The sequence below is a fragment of the Pteropus vampyrus genome, unplaced genomic scaffold (genome assembly GCF_000151845.1).
Source record: "Pteropus vampyrus isolate Shadow unplaced genomic scaffold, Pvam_2.0 Scaffold318, whole genome shotgun sequence".
NCBI classification, from domain to species: Eukaryota; Metazoa; Chordata; class Mammalia; order Chiroptera; family Pteropodidae; genus Pteropus; species Pteropus vampyrus.
The window spans coordinates 1,502,308-1,528,848 of NW_011889099.1; the positions used below are offsets into that span (position 1 = coordinate 1,502,308).

Below are 26,541 nucleotides of genomic sequence, written 5' to 3' on the forward strand. Positions count from 1 at the left end.
ATATATAAATAATTTATGATAAAAGTGGTCAACAGTTTTAACAAAACCAATCTCTTCAGCCAATGTGATTAAATTTTCTGATAGTTTGCTGCCAGAACTTTTTTGAGGGAATTACTACTGGACAACATTCATATGGTAACGTTTTATTGAAAAAGAAATAAACCAAATGTGCTTCCTTCAGTATCTTTGGATGCTAGACATTTTTCCTCTTAAGGAATTTATTACTAATTACAGAATTTACAAAAGAAAAAAAAACCTTTCTCATTTGATGTCATTAACAAATTGAAATGTGAGTGAATACAAGATTAAATCACATTGGAGACAAAGACAAATGTCCATATCTCTCAGCATTATGGCTAGCATTGTACAAGATTAATGTATCCCTTACTTTCTGAGGTATGATTACAACCTGTTTACAGAAAAGATAACTGAAGTTTCTCAAAATTAAGTAAATTACCCAAATTTTCACAGCAAACAAATTACACAGCCAAAAATTAAAACCCAAATCTTGCTGACTCCATATTGAAATTCTTCAGGACTGTCCTCCTAAAGAAATATAAGAGAAAAGACATGATGACATTGTGAATTAAAAGCTAGATTTGAATGAGAAATGTACTACTGAAGTTTAAAAAATAATGAGCAGTTGGGAAGAAATGGTCATTCAATTGTTTATAAAATTCCCCAAATCCCTTCACAGAAATAGCAATTTTGATGGCAATAAAGACAAATACTTCAATAAACTAGGGATGTAATATGCCCAAATACTTCAGAATACAAGTGAGTTTTCCAAACCACTTGTATATAACAAGGAAACGATCTACAGTGGTGCAGAGGATAGTGAAGGGAAGATTCAAGAACTGTCCTGAATTCAGGCAGTGAGGGAACGATATCAAATGCTGAACACTGCTTTAAGGTCACACCCGAGCCACAAAAGGGGCTCCAACAAATATTTATCGACTGCTCATTCTGGGCCAGGCTCTGTGTTAAGGCTGAAGACACAGAGATAACTGCTTGGTCTACGATAGCTTACAATCTTCTGGTGGGCAGGGGTGGGGGTGTTTAAAGTCCAATAACAGCTAACAGGCTGGAGGGCACCTTAATGGAAGAGGAAAGTTACAACTGTGATTTATTCCTCCTTGAATGCCATTTTCCATCAAGTTCTCAGCACCCAGAGTTCACCAGGAAAACAAGACTGGCAGTCATTCCAGGTAGCAGGAACAGCATATGCAATCTAAGTATGAGTAAGCATGATATAGCCCAGAAATTGCACAAAATTCTGGGGTACTGACAGCCTGATGGAAAATGGTACATAATGAAACTAGAGAGGGAGGCATGACTCAGGTTGAGAGCTTTGTAAGTTGTGCCTAAAAATTAGCTGTCAGTTTGTGGAGTAGACAATGCAAAGCCTATTAACGGAAGTAAGAAACTAAGATTTGCATTTAGAAAGATGATTCCAAGGGCAAGTCAAGGATAGACAGAGGCAGAAAGGAGATGAGGAGTTTCCTCTCTCTCTTTTTCAGGTAGTTGAAAAGCTGATGGGAGTACCATAAAGTTGGTGTTAATTGAGGAGCTCCTTCAAGAAGAAACTTTAAGTCATGCAGAAAAAATGACCCATTTTTCTGCCCACTGCATGTCTCTAGTTAGTGACTGTGATTATTTCTCTATTCACCTCCCCCACCAGAGTAGCAGCTCCCTAATGACAGTAATGGACACACACACAGACACACGACACACACACACACAGACACACGACACACACACACACACACACACACACACGCAGTCCCTGGCTAACAGATGTTCAGTAACCGTGCTGACTGACTGAACAAATAAATTAATTAACTGATAGTTTAGGCCCAAGAAACCAATTGAGAACTGTTGGAAAATATGACTGATGTGTTATTTTGGGAGTTGGTAAGCCACCCATCACATGGAAAGCTGAAGTGGATACCTTTGGAAATCTTCCAATGTGAAGATTTTATGATTCTTGGCCACTCCCTTGAGAAAGTAACAAGTGGCTGAAAATGGGGTGTAAGATTTGTTCTAAAGAAAGACAAAAATGGTCCAATAAAAATGTCAACAGGTCAGTTTATAAGATCAGGAAATAATGAACTAAGTCAGCCAGAAGCTAATAGTACATTTTTTTAATAATGGCCCCAGAGAAAGGAAACCACTAACCATCATAATTAAGCTTCTGAAGGCAGGCAGTTCAGTAGATCAGGCCCTGTAGTCTACACAGACCCCTCCATATCGGAGGAAGAGAATGTCAGGTGTATGAAGGTAGGCCTAGAAGCAAGGTCTTGGAGAAATTCCAAGTAGGCAAGAGCGTATAACTGGAAAAGGAGAGTGGGTAGCAATAGGCAGAGGTCCAAGCAGGTGAGCAGTGAGCAACACGATACTCAGCATGGAGAAAGCAGACAGAATACAATAGCAAGGAAATCTGGTAAAAAGCAATTAGTGAACAACAATGAGCTGCAAAGTCCCAATCACAAGCAGGCATCTAGGCAGAGCTTAAGTTCCTGGCTAAAAGAAAGCATATTCCTAAGCTTGGAGAAACCAGGGCACCAACCACTGTTCAAGGACTTCACAGGTGAAAAACAGGACAGGGCCCAGTTTCTGGCACAGAAATACAAGACCGTTCTTAATCACAAGGAAGTAAGCAAAAGCAGCCTCACAAAAACCTAAGTAAGCACACAAAAGTCAAAATGAGAATAGCATACATGCTGATCTGCTGAGCTAGCAGCCTGAGGTTCCTGAAATTCTCCCCAACGCAGGATAGGTTGGGGCCCAAAGCCTCATTCAGGGCTGATCTGCCCCAACTCTGTCCACTGGATTACTGTGAAGACATAAAAGCCAGAAGGCCCTCACAGCCCTCCCAACATCAGACAGCATGAGGCAAGACCATAAACAGAAAAGAGTTGTTCAAAGAATATCAATGAAAGAAAAAAAGAGAGTCTGTCAAGTGGAAGGATCAGGAAAGAAGAATATGCAATTCAGTGTATAGACATCTCTCCTCACTTTTCTCCATACACTACCCATTTCTCAAATCCAGAATACATATTTTAAAAAGCTCTATGGCCCTTAGGTATTACCCAGAAACCTATTCATTTATATTTTGTTCATTTTTATATTTGTAGCCATATCTAGAAAACATAATAATTTGACATTTCTTCCTTGGTCAAGACCCATGTCCCCAACTATATATAAACCATGTTATGGGACGATTAGATTCCTATCACATTTTTTCCTAATGTAGCATATGATCATAACATGTAACTGGGAAGACAGCCCATATTGCTACTCTTATTTCCCATTTTGAACCACAGACTCAGAAGGTCTTGAGGGGTTTAAACAATGCTTTGGCCTATCTACTCCCACTGTACAGATAAAAACCTGAGAACCATTGAGCAAAGTTGCATAAAACAACAAACTAGTGGCAAAGCCAGCAATGAAATCCAGATGCCTCTGCTCCTTCCATGTTTGCAGCGTCAGCAAATCTGGGAGATATGCCCATCATTAGGTGGGAAGCAAATTCAATTAAATGCATTCACTCCTAATTTTTAACCCTTTCCATGGAGTTCACACACAGCCCAATAGAAAAATCTCTTTCCATCTGCACATATGTTCTTCGATACATAACAGAATGGAAATCCACTAGAGGTTATACAATTTGGATCACATCCAACTCCAAAGTAAGAGAAAGCCTCAATCATCACCATCTGATTATAAGATTTTGCTGCTGTGGAAAATTAATAAAATTCATCCTAGAGGCTCATCTGTTGTGTGACATACTCATTCCTTGATATCGAAACTCCCTAACAAATCTCAACACAAAATGTGCTGATGACTTCTTTTGCTAGTACTTTCAGATCTTCATCTGTTACTGTGACTATCACTTGCAGGAATGTAAATAAGAGGTTGCTTGATCCATAATATCTATATAATCCTTTGTACTTATATGAAAGCTGGGAGAATAGAAAGGGTCTCATTTAGGGAAATATTTTTCACTGTTATTTCTGAATATAAATAAGTGAAAAGAGAAGGTGAGAAAGTCTAATAACTGGCAAATCATAAATAACTGAGTTGCAATAACATTTGAAGAATGTGATTTAAATTACTTAACAATAGTCACCTGGAATCAAATAGTTATCTGTTTACTTTCTGTGTGCCTTTCCTTTGGGAACAATCTTCCTAAGAAGTGCTTTAAGTTTTGTTAGGTGCCAAGGACATGAATTAAGGATGGGGTAGGTAAAGAGTGAGTGGGGCTGCTGGGGACAATGTGTCCATGGCGCTGACCCTGGTCAGCAGTCTTTGAGCAAATACTGTCACTTGCTAATAATTCTTTCTCCCTCATTCTTTGCTTCTTTTGAATCTGGTGATTTCTAGGAATGAACCTTCTTTGTGACATATGCTGTATATTATTTAGATTGAAGAAGCCCCAAGTTTATGTGAAGTAAAGCAATGTTCTTTTTCAAAGCTCTCAGTTCTTAAAATATCAAAACCTGCAAAAAACACATTCGGAGTTGTCATTATCCCTTCAGATCAATAGCTCAGTCACAGTATCATGAGATATTAAGAAAGGAGTTAAGAAGACAAGCAAATCTTAACGGCTGCATCTATTCTGGCAAAAGAAGCACAGCAGAGAGGTACAAACATATTAAAAACCATTTTAGCAAGTGAGTTCTTGCCAAGCAAAAAAATTCTGGGCCACTCTATATATTCAAATGTTTTCAAAGAGGTTTTTAGCTAGCAGGCAATTAAATTCTAAGAGCAGCTACAGGCAAACAAACAGAGGTTTGGAGGCTGAAAAATAAGAGTACATATGGGCAATAGCTGGAGACAGGAGTATTTGCAAAAATATATTAGGTTCCCTTAACTGCTCCAGAACAAATATTCACGAAAATATTCATTTTAATTTTAAATCCCTTCAGCCGAATAAACTTCACAATTTAAATAAACATTTGAAACATGTCAAATGCATATACTTATCTCCTAATTAAAGTAAAACTTAAAAAGGAGATACCAAAAAATGAGAAGAAGGTCCTGCTCAGTAAGAAAACATGGAATCTTACATTTAAAGAACAATATCTTCAGCTGTACTTAGTGCCTTGTTTCCAAAGAGTACAGTATGGAAAGGAGGAAAAAATTAACTTTACAGTGCAGAAATCTGGTAAACACTAGTAAAGACAGGTGATTAAGGTCAACACCAACAGAGATAAGTTATATGGATAATATGCACTCTTAATGTGGTGTGGTAAAAATGGCACTTCACCACTCCAGTCTTCCTCCCAAAACTCAATAGCCTCAGTCTAATCATGGAAAAAGAAAAAAACAGAGAAATCTCAACTGAGGGACATTCTACAAGACACCTGACCAGTACTTCTCAAAACTGTCAACATCATTTAAAATAAGGAAAGTTTGAGAACCTGTCACAGCCAAGAGGAGTCCAAGGAGATATAATAACTAAATGTGATGTGTTATCTTGGATAGGATCCTAGAATAGGAAAATTACATTAATGGGAACATGAGGAAATCCAAACAAAGTATGGGCTGTAATTAATAATAATGTATCAATATTGGTTCACTGATTGTGACAAATGTACATTATTAGTGCAAGATGTTAATAATATGGGAAACTGCATGTGGGGCATATGAAAACTTATTGTGCTATCTTTGTAACTTTTTTGTAAATCGAAAAATACTCTAAAAAGTTTTAAAAAATATTTAAAATTTGTTTCTTGGATACCTCCCTTCTCCACTCAAATTCTGTGCTTCTAAACAGGTATAAGAGAATCAATGAAACTTGGGCATCTGTTGTGTGAGAAAGAAACCTGCAATTAATTTCCTATGGATCACCTAATAGTCATGAGGAGGGAATGGTTTTGTCAAAAGTGTCCTTGAATCAAACATGGAGCAAATGTAAAGTCAATGGCAAAACTGAGGATGAGTGACCTTTAATAATGTAGTCAATCAGCAAAAACAGAGTGATGGTATAGCACAGCCCTGGAATCCAAAGATAGCAAAGATTATGTGCATCCAAACCTCAGTAATGCTTCAAATGCTTTAGATATAAATCTAGAAACGACAACAACTTAAGCTTTAGCAAAAAATAGTTTTGACTCTGTATAATAAACATTTAAAAAATTAAAAAACAAAGTGCTCCAACCCTGGAATCATGGGCATTATCAGTTTTATAATCATTTCCTGGGTTTGGATGGAAGTAGATAAAAGTTAGATTCAGTGGGATAAAGGCTGAAAGGGCTATGTAATTTTTAAAGTTGGTTGACTAATCAAGCAGACCTTGCTTACATTTCAGTTGACATCTGAAGACATCAAATGATAAAAAAGGAAGGAGGGGAGAGACTGAATAGTAGTTTATTACCCACTGTTGGTCAGAAACAATGTACTTAATTTTGAAATTGGGTTTAGGGAGTGATGTCAGAAACATGGCAGAGTGAGAGACGTCCCCAGATCTCTCCCCTTGAAACAACAATAAGCTGAACATCTAAAACTCAACAGAAAACACCCAAACTGCACACCAGCATGTCTGGGTGAGGGATCTGCGCATAAGAGCTACCACAGGGTATCTTGTACCCTATAGTAGTAAATAAATTATGTTATGAGTCTCTGGGAAAAAAAAAAAAGAAAGTGGATTTAAAATGAAGTTCACGCTTTACTTAGCCCGAGTTAACCCTCAGTCAATATTTTTATAGAACACTGGTTTTCACACATTACGCATCAGCATCACCTGGTTGGTTGGTCTGGTACAACAGAGTGCCAGACCTCACCTCCAGAGTTGCTGATGCAACAGGTCTGAATCAGAGGCCAGAGAAGTATGTTTTTAATAGCTCCCAGGTATTGAAGATACTTGTCTTTGATACTTGTCTTTTGTAACATTCCAACAACATAAAAAAAAAAAAAAAACAACATACCAAACCCAAATTTACATGATTTGGGAAATTTCTGCTTTTTCTTTAGCAACAAGTATTTTTTTTGAGCATTGATTCCAGTGCCCTGCACCATACTAGATACTAGATCTGAGTATAGAGCAGTAAATACATAAAAGCGCTGGTCTTTAAATCTTGTTCTAGAAGGGGAGGCAACTAATAATTAGTTCCAAGATGGATAATTAATTATAATTACAGAAAGACCTATGTAAGAGAAGTAAAAGGTACTATGAGACCCTGTGAGACTGGGTGGTCTGACCTGAGTAGGGGTGAACGGAAGGCTTCCTTAAGGAAGTGGTGCTTGAGCTTAGTTTTGGAGGAATAGAAATGGGGTCCTTGGGGACAGGCTTCCATACAGTGGGAGCAATGTGCAGTAGGAAGGCGGAACCAGTGGAATTGCAGTGTACAAGACAAGAGGCAGTAGTAGATGTTGATGCACAGGCAGGCAGAGCTGGTAGGCATGGTAAGGAGTTTAAACCCTACTTTCACTGTGAGGGAAACCACTAGGGCGTCTTAGCATGAAGCTGACTTAAATTAATGTATGTTTTTAAAAAATCGGTCTAGCAGCTTTGCAGAGATGGATTAAGAATGGATCCAAAAAATATTCAAAAAGCATAATCTTCAGGATTTGGTGAAAGACTGGGTAAGGTGGACTGAGCGACAGGAAGAAAAATTCAAGGGTAACTTCCAAGACTGTAAAATGTTGTGAAGTGACCAGTGATGCTTTTCCGGTCAGACTTGAGTTTTTCTCTGTGGTGTAGCATGAGAGGCAAAAAATGTATCTTATCAGCACTTTCAAAAGGATAGATTCACAAAAATACTTAAACAGTAGGACGACAAATCAAATACTTCCCTTTTCCAAGAAAGGAAAATTCTTTTTGAGAGCATTATATATTAAGCTCAAAGTTAACCTTATTGTCTCCTTTCGCAGTTGTGGAAGCAAAGACTGACAGAGTTATTCATCATATTCTGCAGTCTGTGAACTATAAGAACAATTTTATTTTTATCTATTTCATGGCACTTATCACCTTCTGCCTTGTATTGTTATATATCTATGTATCGTATCCTCCTTTATAAACTGTAAGTTCTCTAATGAAAGACAATGATTACTACAACAATAAAAAATCCCAGAGACAATCTACGTATCCAAACCCAGTGGTGTTGAATGTGGGAAAGGGCATTAGAGAAAAAATTGGCAGAAAATCCACTTCTTTTTTTCCCTATTAAGCAAAGGAGTTGTCCTTAAAAAAAAAAAAAGTGATGCAGGAGTAGAAAAAGGTGATTATGTATTTTACATTGAAATATACTTAAAGCAGCACTCAAATATAATTAAAGAAAATAGTGAAGGGCTAGAAAGTATTGCTTGTTGTAATTGGAAGGCCAAACTAAGCAAGATTTAGATGACCATGAGTGAACATGAAAATACTTCTTTTTTTATGTTGCTACATCCTTAAAACAGCTGACTGAAATTAACCAGAGTTCTATAGCAGACTCAGATCAGAAATAATGCCCATCCTTAGAAAAAATCAACTCCCTGAGAGAAAAAAAACAAAAACAACAAAACTATAAAACAAGAATGTGCAACACTCTGAACTGAGAGTTGCAGAAGAATCTTAGTTCCTCCCCTCTTAGGGAGCTAAGCTTATCAACTATCAAAGAGTCAAGAGAAAATCTTTCAGTCCAAAATCTCTCAGAAAGATGCCTCAGTCCAGGTTACAGCATTATAATTCATCAACCCAGTATTCATTGTTTAAGGCCTTCTAGTACTGCTTGCTCTAAATGAAACTGTGGCATAATGGTACCATTCCACTAACCAAATACCTTCAGACAAGATCTAAGATTCAAGCATGTGAAAACCGACTCTGCGTAATGGTAGGCCTCCTAACAACTCAGAAGGGCATTTCTTGCTCACAGACTTCATTCAAGGCTTTATTCACATGGCACCTTTTCAGGGAGCCCTTCCTTTGTCACCTTATGAAAAATTGCAACCTTCATCACCTGATACTTCCTATCCTCCTTCCTTGCCTTATTTTCCCTTTATCACTAGCATAGAAGATATTTCAATTATTTATCTTGTTTGTTGTCTGTCTCCCTGTCTACTGGTTGTCTGCCAAAATCTGTTCATCCTTTCTTCTTGAGCACCTACCTGGCTTTTCAGCTAAAAACGACACTTCCCTGTATCTCTTGTGGCTAGGGAGGACCACGTTAACTGATTTCTCCAAAGGTATATGTAATATTGATGTATGAAACTTCCTGGTCATGTTCCTAAAGAAGCTTGCCCTGGACCCCTCTTTCCTTCTAGCTGGCTAGAACTTGAAAACCAAATGCTGAGGAAGGCAGAACTGCTCCACTAGCCTGGGACTCTGAATAATCTCATGGGATAGAGGCTGGCTCCTTGCCCTGGGCTATTACATGCCACAAAGACAAACATCTTTCCTGGCCACTGTATTTTGGAGTTCTTTGTTATATCAGTTTACCTTCTACCCTAACAACACCCTCCTGCATTAAAATGTAAGGTCCATGGGGACAGAGATTTTTGTCTGTTTTACTTATCAGTGCATCCCTAGCAAGTAGAACAGTGCCTGACACATGGTAGGACACTTGATAAATATTTGTGAATTGATTAAATGGACAACTTCACTGTTACTCTTCCATATCTCCAAATCGCCTTTGTGGCTTAAAGAAGTTCGGATCATAATATCCAAGTTGTTCCCAAGACAGTGCACCAAAAGTTCTTATACTTCTTTCCCTGCCATCTTCCCCTTCCCTCCATTGCATTTGCCCTTCAGCTCCACTTACCTTCATTTCAGTTTCCCAAAGTGCCTGGCTCTTGCTCAACTAAGAGCCTTTGAACAAGCTGGTTCCACTATCTACTCCCAACCCCCTTTGTAGAAGCAGTCCCTCACTGAATTCTATTTTTAATCAATCATAAATAATTATTTTTATTTTCTTAACTTTTCTTTTTGAAATAATTTAAGACTAACAAAAAAGTTGCAAATACATAAATATATACATAAAGATCTCCCATAAACTTTCACCCAGATTCCCCAAATGTTAATATTTTTCATAATAAGAGTACCAGAATTGAAATCATGGAAATAACATTGCTACAATACTGTTATCTAATTTATAAAAGTCATTTGGATTTCACCAACTGTCTCACTAATGTTCTTTTTCTAACCCAGGATCCAATCTAGGATTTCACATCGCCACTTAACTGTCAGGTCTCCTTAGTCTCTTAGTGTGGGACAACACCTCAGTGTTTGTCTTTCATGACCTTGACTCTGTTAAAGAGCAAAAGTCAGAAACTATATAAATGTCTAACCAATGTACTGTATACTTGAAACTAATAATAAAATTAAATTGGAAAAAAAAGTCAACTCAGTAAATCTGAAGATCTAATTGGGCTTATTAAGCAATTAATGAATGGGGCAGCATCTCATATAGCAACTGGAAGTGCACTCAGAGGAGTTATACAAAATGCAAGATTTTTAAAGGCAGAAAAAGTTTGAGACAAGAAATTTAAAAGTGGATTATTTCAGGTAAAGTCACCTTCTCTTAGGGGAAGGCAGGGGGTCTTATCCAGCAGATTATCTCACCAGTGCTAACCAAGAAATTCCAGACTGATTAGTTTAAAATTCCACTTCTGGGAGAATCCCTAACTGCAATTAGATTGGTAATTAAGTCTTAGTGGGGCTTAGCAAGAGTGACTCCATTTTGGGTCTGTTGTTTCTTTTTAACAACATTAATAAAATGTCCCTTAATTTTGAAGAAAAAAAAAAGTAGTCCTTCAGTTATCTGCTTAAACATCATTTCCTCAGATGGAACTTGCTGGCCACCCTATCAAAAATAGACTCTATTTCTGCTATGTTTCTATTCTTTATTCTTAACTTATAAAAATGAATAATTATAATTTTTGGCTTATTTTTAACAGTAAATAGATTATAAGTCCCATAAGGACGCAAACCACTTGACTATGTTCACCACTCGGTCCCCATTGCTTAGCATAGTGCTTGGCCAGTCATAAGAAGTCAATAAAGCAGTGAATAAATGATTGCATTAAAGATGATGAGTGTTTTTAAATTATTTTGAGGTAGACATGAGTTAAAGCACATGTAGCTCTCCATAAATGCAGTCTTCAAATGTCCTTGACTACCAATCTGAGGATAATGTAAATTTCTATTTATAGAGCTATAAACCGATGGATATTCTGGCATACCTTTGTTTTCTTAGAAGGATTATCATTCCTCCTTTCCACTACTAGTTTTTAGTTGCTAACAATCAGGTGGAATTTGAATGACTGCTATTGGTAGGATGGACCAACAGCAGCTTTTACCAGGATGTCTCAAATGCAGGTTCGTATGAGCATATACAATTCCAAATAAATGATTATTATATTTTGTGGACATGCCAACTGTCCTCTCAGAACCTCAGACCCAAAGACCAAAGTTCCTCTTATCTCTCAGGTCAAGGCTTCAGGCCATCAATATGCTTCTGGATTATGTAATCTGAAGTGACCCTCTAGAACTGTGGGCACCAGACAAACTGGGCACTCTGGAACACTCTGGAGGTACTCAGTGACATAGACTTTTAAAAATGCTGTTTTTAAAAAATGTCGTTTCCTTCTGAATCTTGTCTGTGGTGGTAGATATATAAAACCTACACATGGGATAAAACTGCATAGAACTAAACGCATACACACAAACACAAATGAGTACAAGTATATCAGGAGAAATCTGATCAGTGGATGTTATCAATGTCAATATTCTGGTTGTGACATTATACTACAGTTTTGCAAGATGTTACCATTGGAAGAAACTAGATAAAGTGTATATAGGACTTCTATTATTTCTTGCATAGCTACAATTATCTCAATCCAAATTTCAATTAAAAAACACTGCTTCAACATAGAAACTCTAGAATGCTACGTAATTCAACTGGTTACTTTTCTGGGAAAAAAAAAACAGGAAGGAAGAGGAGGCTGAGAAAATGAAAGAGAAGTAGGAGTAAATACCAAACTTCATGGTGGGGGAGATTACTAAAAGAACACTGCGATCTCTGAAAATATCTCCACATATTTTCAGTGTACTTTAAGGTCATAATGTCAAAGAGTAAAAGGTTGTTACAGAACACCTAGTTCAACTCCTGCATTTTATAGATCTGAAAATGAGGCTCAGAAAATAATTTGCTAAACTTTAACACTTTTAGAAAAAAGAAAAAGGAGACCAGCTTTCCAACTCTGGCATAGGGAAGGACTGTTTAAACAAGATATATAAAAGCACTAACCATTAAGAAAAAGACCAAAAATTTTAGCTATATTAAAATTAATAATTTGTTTAGAAGACTCCAAAAAAAAGGTAAAAGGACAAGCCACAAACTAAGATACTTGCGACAAATATAACCAACAAAAGATTAATACTCTGAATATGAAAAGGACTCATAATTAATTATAAACCAGTATGAGAAGGATAAACAACTCAATAGTAAATAGTTAAAAGACAGAACAAGCATTTCAGAGGGGAAATATAACTGGCCCCAAAACATGCAAAGATGCTTAACTTCTTTAGTAATCACAGAATTGGCAAAAGTAAGAAGTCAGACAATACCAAAGGTTGAAAAATATGAAGCAATGGGAACTCATACATTGTTAGTGGGAATGTATATTGGTAAAACCACTTTGAAGAACAATATCACCTCCTCTTGTAAAGTTGTACACTTCAAGACCTGTCATTATATGTGTGTCTTCCTATACATATGCCTGAGTGTGAGTGTTTGTATGTGCGTATGAATACCTACACAGAGGGGAAAACCCTTTTTATAAATATATACCAAAAGACATATATTCTGTTCATAACAGAGAAAAAAAAATCTGCAAACCACCTAAATGTCTATCAACGGAAGAATAGATAAATTTATATTCTCAAAGTGAAATATTCAGCAGAGACAATGAATGAACTATAGCTACATAAACTCTTATAAAGAATCTTAGGAATATAATGTTGAGTAAGAAAAAAAAACTACTATTTCTATAAAGCTCAAAATAAGAAAACTAATATATGATCTAGGCTTGCACACATGAGTTAAAGTTATTTTTTAAAGCAATAGAATGACTCAGAAATAAAATTAATGGTTACAGGGTTGGGGGAGGCAGAGAGGTGAGATAAGGAAGTAGCACATAGGTAGAATTACATTGGTAATGTTTTAATTCTAAAGTTAGGTGGCAGATGCATGGGTGTTCATTTTATTATCATACCTAAATTTTATATGTATTCTTCTATACGCACTGAGTATTAGGTTTTAATAAGAAAGTGATTTCCCTAAGGCTATACTTCTGGTTAGTGGGGGGCACCCTAACAGATAAGTTTTCAGTCTCATACTTCAAAAATCTTCCACAATGCTAGGTATATATTAGGAACCAGAGACATTTGTTGATGCCACCTGAATTTCATGACAACTTAAATTATTGATTCCAAACATGGAGTCAATAAATCCAGTAATATGTCTTCTGACCTGGTTTCATTGTATTTGCTTTTGACATTTCCTTCATTGGTATCTTTGATAAGTAATATGTCTAAACTTGCATAAGAATATTTTAATAGCACTGCCTTACTTTTTAAAACAGGGATACATATTCTACTGATACTTCTCATCAAAGTCTAGGGTCTAATCTAAGTTAATAAATGATTATGACTTTTAAAATAGATTTTATTTATAGAATTCCATTTCATCAAACTACTCCCTTGCTATAGCTATTATCCTCTGGTTGAATCATTAGCTATAATAAAACATAGCAAGCATCCAATTCTGTTCCACAATACTATTGGTTCTCAAATATATACATATGAATTGTCTACTTACTGCCCCCTACTGTCTCCTAGCAACTGTCACTCAGCCAATCCAAGAGCTGCTTCTCTATCTACCATTGTGCAGCTGTGTTCTAGAGCAGAGATGAGTAACTGTCTTTGAGAAATAATGTCAGGTGGCCACTGACAAAGACGACAGTGGTGATGCTCTCCAGGAAGCCTGCCCATCATATTGTAGCATCACCAAAAATGCTCTCCTCCATTAAAGCTGTTAGTTAAGAGGTTAATATAATCGGAGTTGGGTTTAAGTCTAGAACATAGTACTAACAAAGGAATGAGTCCACATGCGGCCCCTCCCATCATTCAGGTTGGTGTAAAACCAAAAAGCACAACCACTATTAAAAGCCCATGAATAACTCGAACACCACTTAAGTTTGTCATTGTTCCCATTCATACACAATTTAGTTCACACTCATTACTATTAAAGGGGAAACAAGTTTAGGGCAGATTATATAGTCAAATGACCAATCAAGAGATGGAGATCTGAAGAATAACAAATTTAAAAAAAAAACAACAAAACCTGATAGAAATAGTCAAAAAATTTTACTGCTAGACTATTAAGCCTAAACATATAGTACAAAATTATAAAGCTGGGAAAAAAAACTTAAATACAGATGACCTAGGGACCTTCATGATTCACAGAAGAGGAAACTGAAGACATAGGGTGCACAGCTGATCTTGAATTCCATATTTCTGAACTCCCATTCACTGAACAATCTTAGACAATTCACTTGCCCTCTGACTGTTTCCTCAAATGTGAAATGAAGAGACTGTATGATTAAACGGTCTCTACCAGGGGTCCCTAACCCTTCAGCCATGGATGGGTACCTATCTGTGGCCTGTTAGGAATCAGGCCACATAGCAGAAGGTGAGCGGCAGGCAGGTGAGGGAAGCTTCATTTGTATTTGCAGCCACTCCCCAGCGCCAGCTTCACCACCTCAGCTATCAACAGGCATTAGATTCTCATAAGAGCACTGGTCCCTGGTGCCAAAAAGGTTGGGGACCGTTGGTCTCTATGATCCCTTACAAGTTCTAGGACTTGCTGAGCCTTTCTGACGACGTAGCAGTCTAAACCTTTCATCTTATAGATGAGAAGGCTAGCAAACTATAGTTATTTATGGTAAGGTCATCCATTCCTGGTCTATACACACTTTAGATTTGCTCACGGGTCTTCACATGATCCTAGGACCTAATATAATGGTTAACTTTATGTATCATCCTTAGTGGGCCACATAGTGCCCAGCTATTTTGGTCAAACATTCTGGGTATGTCTGTGAGGGTATTTCTGGATGAGATTAACATGTGAACAGGTAAACAGAGTAAATTAGAGCATGCAGATTGCCCTCCACAATGTGAGTAGACCTCACCAAATCAGCTAAAGGCCTAAAGAGAACAAAAATACTGACCTTCTTCTGAGTAAAGGGGAATTCCTCCTGCTTTTGAGCTAAGACATCAATTTAACCTGCCCTCAGACTTGAACTGAAACATTGGTTCCTGCTGCTAGCCCTCAGACTGAAAGTACATCATCAGCTCTCCAGGTTCTCAGGCCTTCCTTCCCACTCTCACTGAAACTATACCATTGGCTTTCCTGGGTCCCTACCTTGCTGACTGCAGATCTTGGAACTTGTCAACCTCCATAATCATGTGAGCCAATTCCTTATAAGAAGTTTCTTTACAGATATGTAGAAGAAATTTATTTATATATATATATATATGTACACATATAAATAATATTAAGCATATTAAATAGGTATTTATATCTATCTCTATACATATATATATGTGTGTGTGTGTATATATATTACACGCATATAACACACACATATAAAAACACACACGCTATTGGTTCTGTTTCTCTGGAGAACCTAAATATCATAATCAAATGTGTATAATGAACTAATGCTTGTAAAGCACTTAAAACAGTGACAGGAAATTACCACTCTGCGGTTAGCTATTATTATAATGGTAAGAAGGCAAAGCCAACTTACAACTAAACCAATTCCACAAACCTGCAATATATCAATGAAACCATGGATCAGTAATCCAAGATACTGACTGGAATAATTAGTTCTGCACACAGACAAATCCCATTTCAAATTCTGATCCATATAAAATGATAGATTATTTCCATCCTCTTGTAGTAAGGGCTTAAATGAGACACCACTATCATTTCTGAATATCTGGTAACCAGCAAAACTGCAAAAAACTCATAAAAATAACATTAAAAGTACTTAGACCTCTATATAACTTTTTTTAAATTTAAAAAATCAAGTATTTGTAATATATGTAGAAAAAAGTTATCAAAAAGACAAAATAAGAAATACTTTAATAAGTAAATACTTCATGTTATTTACAGTGAAGTGAGTACTTTCAAAGTATAATAGCAAATTCTCAAATCAATGTTGAAAATAAATGTATATACAACAATAGTGATGCTCATTATAATATAGTTAAATGCTCAATATAAAAAGTTATTAACCATATCAGAGAATGTTAAATACCTAAAAACATAATGAAAAATATATGATGTTGTATATGTTACACAACACAGCATGTGAGCCTGGAATAAATGGCTTCATTTCTAAAGTATGAGCAAAAATAATTCTTTTAACTGAACACAACAGTTAAGTCTAAAGATTGAACAATTTGATCTCTCAGACAGGCTCCAAACATGTATGATTATAAATGGGAAACAAGATGAGAAATACAGATAAGAATTATATTTCAATCATGCAACAAATATTTATTGAGCATACACTGTATGTCGGGCACTGAGGCATTAGCAATGCAGTAATAAGCAAAAATGGTCACTGTTCTTCACGGAACTTACTAGAGGAAAGCTTGAGATTAAATAAGTTAGCAAACAATATGCAAATGTAAAGCTAATTGTGATAAGAATGCAAAGGAAAGGATCATAGTACTATAAGAACCTGGGAACCTGGCAATGTCTGAGGTAAGGATAAGGAACAGCTTCCTTGGGGAAGTGACGATTAAGCTGAGCTCTGAGAGATGAGTAAGAGTACAGGCAACTGACTATAAGAGAGACATTTACCAGACAAGGGAAATGGTACATACAAAGGTCCTGTGACAAATAAAACACAAAAAGTGAGGAAGATTTTTCGCAGTAGTAGAAAAATCCATCCTAAAATCCACACAGTATCTCAAGGGACCCTGAATAACCAAAACAATCCTGAAAAAGAACAAAGTTGGAGGCTTCATACTTTGATTTCTTAACATACTACCAAAGCTACAGTAATGAAAATAACATAGTATTGCCATAAAGACAGATACATAGATCAGTGGAATAAAATGGAAAGCCCAGAAATAAACCCTTATGTAGATGGTCCAATGTTCTTTTTCAAGGTTTCCAAGGCCACTCTCTTTCTGAGCCTTTTCAACGTGTGGCACTGGGAAAACCAAATATCCACATGGAAAAGAATGGAGCTGAACCCTTACCTTACACTATACAGAAAAATCAATTCAAAATGGATTAAAGACCTAAATGAAAGACCTAAAATGATAAAAAAAAATACTAGAAGAAAACATAGGAAAAGTTTCATGGCACTGGATTTGGCAATGATTTCTATAAGTGTACACTCATTATATAAGCTGGTAACTAAATAACCAGTAATTTAATATTATATAAAGCAGTATCATGAAATAGCACCCCAAATGCTTATTTCTTCCCAGCTCCTGCCTTATTTTTCCCGCACCAAATCATAAGATTGAGGACCACCATCACTGGAGTCATGGATTTCAGAAAGCACTCATGGGAAGATTCCTACAGCTATTGTGGAGACAGAAAGCCACCTGATGTTCATTTTTAGTGCTCTCTTTTTTAAAGTCTAAATTTCACCACAGCAAACATAAGGCATTGAAGATCAAGGTTTCGGTATTTCTGCTGCATTTAGAGTTGAAACCTATGCCCTCTAAATTGACTGGTTCCCCTGTTCTAAGTGCAAAAGCAATAACTCTATCTGATTGCTTGAGTAATTGCCTCCTCCTATAATAAGGTTGTTCATTCTTTGAAATCCCATAAACTTCAATCCTGTGGGTTCCCTACCACTCAGTTCACATGCTACCTTCTCTATAAATCCCCTCCCCAGCCAATAGGGCCAGAGTAAGAGTCAGTGCCCTCTTCTGAATATCTGCTGCACTTACTGTGTGTGCCTTCAAAAGAACAGCGCTGATTACCTGTTCCTTCATGAGGAGGTTGATCCTGTGAGTTGTGCTGTCTAATGACTGCAAGCTACTGGAGAGCAGGGCTGTGCCTTACATACCTCTATAGCACCAAGTAAGGCATGAGTATTCAAAGGAAGCTTGTGATCCATACGAATGTTTCCAGAAAAGAAGCCAAATTATGAATTATACTATAGATCCCTTAATCCATATTAGTGCAAACTACATTAATTGTGAAGCTTAAAGAACATCCCAACTGCTTAGACAACAGGTGTAGCTTACATAATCTGCCGTACTGAGCTGTTACTTATTTGTAACAGTTCCCTCTTGGTTTTTGCTCCTTGTTCATTTGTAGGATTACTGCATCTTCCAGTATGATTTCCTGATTTATTCTTGTCCAAATCATAAAAGAATTACTAGTTTCCCTGTTAGATAACAGTGAAAAATGGAGCTTGCACTTAATAACCAGAGAGATACCCTTGGGGTTTTCCATGACTATAAAACAAAACAAAACAAAATCCTAGAACAAAACAATATTTATAAATATTGCTATAAAATCCATTTGTTAATCCAAGAATTTCATTTTTTTTTTCTTTTGGTACTTTTTCCTATATAGTCATCCTTGACACCTGCTCTTTGGAATTATGTTACCCAAAAGAATTTAAATCGGCTACCTATGAGCTAACAGCTAGCCAAGTACAAAGTAGGATGAAGTAATAATGCAAATGTGTTGGGACTACGGGTAAATAGATGGAACAAGGATGGGTGGGGACAATAATAAAAGTCCAAAAGTCAAAAAATTAAAATCCACGAACTTGGTGATGCTCCAAAGAGGAAACCAGCAAGTGTTGACGCTAAACTGGCAGAAACATCAATACTTCATGGCTCCCCTACTGGGTGCATCAGTTTACCATCGGCAGGCAATATTAAAAGGCAGGCTGCTCTTCTGCTTGCAAGTGACAAATAGTGAATGCATTCAACAATATGAAAAGAAATGACCCGTAATCCAGAAGCATTGTTGTGTGCAGCAATGAATTGGAGATGGTGATTGCTAGAGGTCTCAGTCTCAGCTTTGCTGGTTAGCTTAATGACGATAGGCAAGTCATTTCCCCTCATTGAAAAATATCAATGTTTCAAAACAGTGTGTAGGAGAGTGTTAACATAGCACGCCTGAGACTGCTATTCTTAAAAACCTTTGTTTGCAAGGTTGGTACCCTGATGTCTGGGGACTTGGATTTCTGGAAGGTTCCCATGTCTCTGGTAAGAGTAGCTTGCTGTGCCTAAACTGTTTGTGCAAACAATGTGGTTTAAGCTAAATACCTGTTTTCCTTTGTGGAGTCTAGAATTTTGGGTCATAACAGGTATAGGGTGTCTATGTAACCAACTTCCAATAAAAACCCTGGGCACTAAGTCTCTGATGAGCTTCCCTGGTAGAAAGCATGTCATACAAGTTGTCACTCATTGATGGAAGAATTAAGCACAATCTGTGTTACTCCAGTGGGACAGGACTGTTGGAAGACATACCTGGTTTCCTCCCAACTTGGGCCCATGCACATTTTCCCTTTGCTGATTTTGCTTTCTATCTTTTTGCTGTAATAAATCATGGCTGTGAGTGCAACTATATGCTGAGTCCTGTGAGTTCTGTCAGTAAACCATGGGGATACAACTGGTAGTGTTGAGTAGTCTCCCAAACATCTTTCCAATGAACCTGAGAAGTAGGTATTATTCTGTTCATTCTATAAAGTTCAGAGAGGTGAACAGTGTACAAGGAAAATAAATATTGCAATGTTTATTGTATATGGGCGTTCTCAAATTTTAGTGAACCGAAGAACCATCTAAAGTGCTTGCTGGAAATGCAATTTCCTGAGACCTATCACCTAAGACTTGGATTAAGTAGGTTTGAGGCCCAGGAACCTGTATTTATAATAAGCAACCCAGATGATTCTCATGCAAGTAGTCCAAGGACCATATTTTGAGAAATACTTTTGAGTGTATTAACTACAATGCCCACTTTCCCAAGGTGGATAGTAAATGGCAGAGCTAGGATTTGCACTATCTCTTTTAACAAGGTTGAGCCTCTTTTCACAACAAAATTGCTTCCAAATATCTCCAACTCTTCAGTTCCTCTGGTTTGCTCTGCCTTGTCACTACAGGTAGCTGATGGCAACTGGATGCAAACAGAAGAGAAAATATACTACAGGGGTTCTCGAACCCTGGGCCATGGACCAGTACCAGCCTGTGGCCTGTTAGGAACCGGGCTGAACAGCAAGTGAGGGGCAGGTGAGCAAAGCTTCATCTGTATTTGCAGCTGCTCCCCAGTGCCAGCATCATCACTTCAGCTCCACCTCAGATCATCAGGCACTAGTCCCTGATGCCAAAAAGGTTGGGGGCCGCTGGTATACTACATTCCCAGCACCAAATACTAAGTGGTATCCTGAATCCAAATAATGAACACTTACCACGGAAAGTCAAAAGATATACAGCTCTTGGAGAGTTAACACTGTAGCTTTGGTTTTCAAAAAAAAAAAAAAGATTTGATGTGCTGGTGGCAACAGAAAATATAAACTTATGCACAAATTAATAAAATATGAACCTGCTTACAATTTTAGAAGTTGAGGACAGTATGTCATAGTTCTACGAATGAGCAAGAAAGGGGAGGGTGCTAAAGGTAATATTTCTGGCCAATCGAGATAACAGCCTTAAGTAAATGTTCAACTTTTTCTGATTTTTAAATGGGCATAAAAATATTTTTTTCTCATTTAGAATAAACATAGTATGGCCCTTTGTTCACTGAAAAAAACTTATTTTCAGTGCTGTGCACTTAAGAGTAGCCCAGTCTGAAATGCATAAACTTCTTGGTAGCTGCTTACTCAACTGTTCATTTTTCAACTGTTATTACTGACTCAGACTGTTACCAATTCAGTTCAAAACAGTTGAAAAAACAGTTCAGCAAGTATTTATTCAAAACAGTTCAGCAAGTATTTATTTAGCATCTACTGTTTACTTGAGGCTATACTAGCTGCAAGATCATTATTAAGAAAACTATTCTCATTTTCCCAAGAAGACCCAGGTGAAGAAGAGACTAGGAAAATACAGGCACCATCATACTTTAAGACAACATATAAAGAGGAGCCTTAAACACACACGCGTGCGCGTGCGCACGTGCACGCGCGCACACACACACACACACACACACACACACAAAAATAACATTTGCTTTAACAGGGTAGACCATCAATTTCCCCATAATCTATTAACTAAATATGGGGCAAAAAATTGATGACAATCTATTTCAGAAATACAGATTAACCTCCTAAATCTGGATATCCATGGTCCAACATTATCTATAAACCACAGAAAATCAAGAAGTCAGCCAAACCAGCAATCTGTCCATACACGGCAGTAATTGGGCCATCTGCCAACGTGCTGGCATAGGGCATCCCACACTCTTATCTGCAGTGCTGAGCATTCATTCATCATTAAACTGCAGTAGTGTTAACATAAGCTGCAATCGTGCTCATGTTTGTTTTACATTCACTACTGATCTACCCTTACACCAGGCCAAGAAGGTTAAGTGTTAAGTGAACGGAAATAAACTTGAAAACAGTACCTAATTCACATATGGAAGCCCAGAAGCTTCCTCCACCAAACCAGAAAATAATCCCCAAACTCAAGAATTCCAGACTCAAAAGCTTAATCCGTATAAAGCATTACAGATGTACAGGAAATTCCACTGCCTCTATGAAAAAACAGTATTTTTATTTTGTGTCCCATGTTTTCACCCTCTTTGGGAGAACTAATCAACCATGTTAGACAAGCAGTCAGCCTTGATTTCTTTCTGTCACTCAGTACGTGAATTCACTCAAGGACTAGTTCTTCACATAGCATCCGGACACAGGAGGATTAGTTATGGTTCTCCCAGAAGCTTGCTGGGGGTCAACTGGGTGAGGAAAGGAGCTCATTTGGACAACTGTAGCAGTATGGAAATGGCTAGCATCACCTGCTGAATCTCACCTCTGCTAAAAGTTCATTAAGAGCACTAGAAAGTACATGATTTGTACTCGATATTACCCACTAAAGGGTTGAATTATGAGTAATAATCATAAACAGAAGGAGCAAATGATAAATCCTTATATAAGCTATTTAGAAGATATACAGAGTTTTATGTTGCTTAATCCATACGAGGCAGATCAGGAAAAGAAGATAAATACTTGTTTTCAGGTTATTTAATAAATAATAATGTTTATTTTAACAGTAATTCATTCCTAAATAGATTTCCCATTTTACACATCATTCAGCATGAAATAATTTAATAAGTCAAAAAGGGGGAAATTCTTGTTTAGACTCTCGTTAAACCTTTAAATCCCCGTGAAAATGCTACTGCTATCACTAAGAACGTTATGAAGAGTAAAAGACAAGATAACATAAAAGTCCCTGACCCTAAGTCTCAGCTAGTCCAGACTTCCAATTAAACATATCTTTAAAGGAAATTAATTGTATAGACAAAGCTATTATTTATTTATTATATTTATGGAGAATGGAGATGTTGACTGGGAATAGGCAGTGCTTTTATTATACTCAAAGGCATCCAACTCAAACCTTTTAAGACACCCCTTACATGCCTAAATCCTAAAATCCTACACCAAATCCACCAATTTCTTTCTACTTCAAAACTGTCAAAAGGGAAATCATAATTCTTCAGAAGGGAAAGAAGGCAATTATTAATGGCAAAGACATCAAGGCCATGTCTTTAAAATATACAATGAATCACTATTTCTTTGAGCTTGAAATTGGAGATCCTGGGGAAATAAGTGGCCTTTTTAAAACCATTCAGCAAACACTACTAAGCCACAGATGATGATGCTCCCAAGAGACATTTACTTGCCATGTCAGGTTTAAAATGTAAAGCCCTGTCCTAACATGTAGCATCTAGTTTTCAGTGACAAACACCACCACCATTGTAATTTATTTCACATTCAAAGTCAATTTCAGACTTTAGGTACACAAAAAAACCCACTTAATTTTGGTAAGAATTCATAGCCCTGTCTCTGAAATATAAAAGCAATCATAAAACAGCACACAACTGGACTATACCTACACTGCTGTGCAAATCTCAAAAGTCCAACCTAAATCTTAAATGAATGGTAGCCTTCTAGTGATTTAAATGGAAGTGCCTCCTCAAATCCCTACCAGGCCAATTATATGAGGACATGTGGCTTACAGATCTAGGGAGATAAAATCTGCCCCCCCCTTGCAAATTTTGAAGTCATATTTTAGCAATGAGTATTCCATAGCATGTTTCACATTCAATCCAATGGTTTGCAGATTAATTCCTTGCCTTAGATCTAGGGCTGATACAACTCCTGAGCACCTTCCAGTTTACTGCACTGGTACAAGTTCCTGAGACTTACCATAGTCATGGTTGCTCAGGAAAATGTGAGCAGTTGGGTATTCCAGTTAAAACAATGAGGTCAAAGCTCATTTCACTGTGAGCTTAAGTGATCCTCTGCAGAGATCTTGGTCTGGGATGCAAAGTACTAGCCTCAAACCTGAAGGCTGGCACCTCAATTCAAGAACGGCTACAAATTCTACTGCTATGTCCTGGCGTCCCGGGCCAGCAATGCTTAATTACTATACTCATACAATGCAGATCACTCTTAGCAAAAGAAAAGCAAACGGGGCTTTTAAAAGACCGATATCTGGGTTGTTTGGTTTCAAATGTTCAAATCCTTAAAAAAAAAAACAAGGATGTCAATATCTTAATTTTGAGCTAATGAATTTATTACGAACCGGAGTCCAGTTTTGTTTTCCATCACAAGAGTGCCATGTGAAAAGATTATCATTTTCCCAAATATTACAATTAGCTCTTTGTCACCTTTCCCTTTTTGTCACCCCCAAACAACACTCCAAAATCACAAGAATCTATGTGAAATAGAATTACGAAGTACAATGCTCTTATACCTTCTCAGGTTAAATGTGAGAAACCAATTTTAGTCACATGCTTTAGCAAAGCATCCAGTACAAGACAATTCCTATGGATTTCAAGATCCTTGATAGGTACAATCTGTAATGCTGTGCCACAGGTAATCTGCTCCAATTTCATAAGACATGTTTCTGCATAAGGTAAACATTTAGGAAAACATTAATGTAGCACTCTTATGATAATAACATCCTGAAGAAAGAATGTACAATTTTCTTTTAGCCAGGGTACATTTGTGAAAGTTTCCAATGCAGAAAAAAAAAAGAGAGCAAAATCATGCGCCGCATGAAAATGTCAGCGATGCTTTGATTAAGAATAATCGCATTAAAAGAACCAAATCGACAAGTTCTCAAACCTATACGGTAAGGGGTTCAGGGGCACGGCACAACAATCAACCATTTTTCCTAACGACAGAAAAATCGGCAGAAATAAAATCCTATTCCCGCCACCTCATCTTGCAATTAAGAAAGTTACTACAAATAGCAGCACATAAGTCATGGTCCCTGTTTTGCTCCATTTTTAATGTACCCTCTAGGAGTAAAACAGGTTACTCAAAAAAGTCAACAGGCAGAAATCGCTTTTCCCTATGCTCAACTCCCATGGAAAGACATTCCTCGTTCTGGCGACTTGGAAGGGGGTAAACGTGAGCACAGGAGTCCAGCCGCAGCCTGCCTTCTCCCAGGGGTTTAATGTATGGGGCGTTAGTGCTCCGCGAGGCTTCAGACGCGGCGCTCAACAGCGCCAGTACCGCCTCCTGGCGTCTCCACATCCATCCAGCCCATCCTGACAATTACCCAAGCTTTTATCAGCCCCTCCCTAAAGGTGAGCTTTTTAGACTGGATCTCCGAAGTTTGCACGGCCTCCGGTCTTCAGCCGGCCTCCCGCGCCCCAGGCAAGGCTGAGTTCTGCCCTCGCCTCCCGCCCCCTCAGCCCCCCGGGTCTCTTTTTTGGGCCACGGAGACAGGTCTACGTTTACCTCCACGTGCTCGCGGCTGAGGAAACAAAAGAAAGCTACCTCCCTGATAATAAAACGCCATCTTCGACTAATTGGCAAACCGAGGGGCCCCTGGGTCTGTCCGCCATTCAGCCCGAGGCGGCCCCTCGTCTGAGGCGGAGTTTGTAACGGCCTCGGGAAGCTCTACTTAAATTGTCCGGGGTGGGGGGCTCTGAGAGCCTTACCTGCCTCCCCACCCTGGACGCCGGGACAGCGTGTTTCAGGGAAGGGGGTGGTGGTGGTGTCTCCCACAGATGCACTTATCTCCTCAGAAAACTGTTCAGAGGGACCCAGAGGAGGGGCTGACGAGCCGGCGAACCAGCCCGCCTGGAGCCGCAGCGACTATACTTACAAAGCGATGAAAGCTCCGGCGGTACATCGCGTCCAAGGCTGGGGGCGCCGAGCTGGGCTCTGCCGGGCTGTCTGGGAAGGTGCCGTCCACAGAACACACTGCGGCGTGGGCCGGCGGCGCGAAGCGCACGAGAGGCAGGCTGCCCCGCCACCCGCCCTACGCCGCCGCCCTCCTCGGCTCTGCGTTCTGCCCCCGCCCCGCCTCCCTCACGGCCCGCCCGTCCTAGGGGCGGCGACCCCGTCGCTCCCCCTTATCTGGCCCCGGAACCGCCGCGTTGCCACAGCCCAACGAGAAGGCGAACCCGACGCGCGGGGGAGGGAAGGCGGAGGAGCTCTAGGCTCCTCCTGCGGGGAAGGGGCGTCCCTATTTCTCCTCCAGGGCCGGGCTTGGCCCCCCGCGGTCTGCACTCTTCCCCCTCACGGTGCCACCGTCCGCCCTCTCCGCTGGTCAGCCCGCGTGTTTCCGCCCCACTCGGGGAACGGGGGGACTCTCCGATTCACCCCGCGCCTCACCAAACCTCAGCCCGGCACTACTCCCCTGGCCGGGTCGAGAGTCACAGCCTCCCCTGCCCCGGCCCTAACTCTTCCGCGGAGCCTCTTCGCTTGCGGCCCCTCCGCGGTCCGCGGCGGCCGCGCCGCCCCGCGCTTTCGTCCCGCACCGGGTCTAGGGAACCACAGTGCCGCCTATCGGCCCGCCCGGAGCCCACGAGGCAGCCAGGCTCTGAGCGAAGACGGCAGGGCACTGTGGAGACGATCGGCGCGGGCGGGGCGGGGCACTAGTTATGAAAGCCGCCCCCTCCTCATCTGGAAAGGCGCAGGTCTCCCCGCTACCATCACCTCCTCCCACCTACGTGTCTGTCCTTCCACTGGTTCTTTTTTTCTTCCTGCCTCCCACCTAAGCCGTCTTACTTCCACTTTCTCTATGAGGTTGTAAAGTCAGGCTTTGTGTCTTTGCTGCTGCGCAGCGGGGCGGGATTTCCCTGCCACCCGCCGCCTAATCTCAAACCCCACCCCTCCCCCCGCACTTCTCCCGGAGCAACCTGGGAGTTGTAGTCCAATCGTGCCCAGATTCCGCCTTGTACTGTGGGCCGGGAGCTCCCCCGTTCGCTCGTATAGGGTTTGCCCAGAGGGTTGAAGGAGGAAGCGGCCGAGACCGCCGGGCTGAACCGTAGTTGTTAACACCAGATGTGAAGGCCAGGAGTGCTCGGTAGATTCCCTGTGGTAGGA

The 26,541-nt window shown here is 39.2% G+C and overlaps 1 protein-coding gene across 2 annotated transcripts in view; it reads right to left on the reverse strand.

Moving 5' to 3' along the window:
• The window catches only part of ATP11C (ATPase phospholipid transporting 11C), a 167,438-nt gene extending 141,145 nt beyond the window's left edge, over nt 1–26,293 (reverse strand). Inside the window, exons 1-2 of one of the 2 annotated variants that reach the window (XM_023521807.1) lie at nt 26,166–26,293; nt 25,316–25,386 (exon numbers count right to left, since the gene is read on the reverse strand). In XM_023521807.1, the coding sequence (XP_023377575.1) occupies nt 25,316–25,342 (27 nt within the window). In that variant the 5' untranslated portion in view covers nt 25,343–25,386; nt 26,166–26,293. Of the gene's footprint in view, nt 1–25,315 lie in introns of both variants that reach the window. The other variant, XM_023521808.1, reaches the window with a different exon arrangement.
• Between the last annotated feature and the right edge of the window lie 248 nt (nt 26,294–26,541).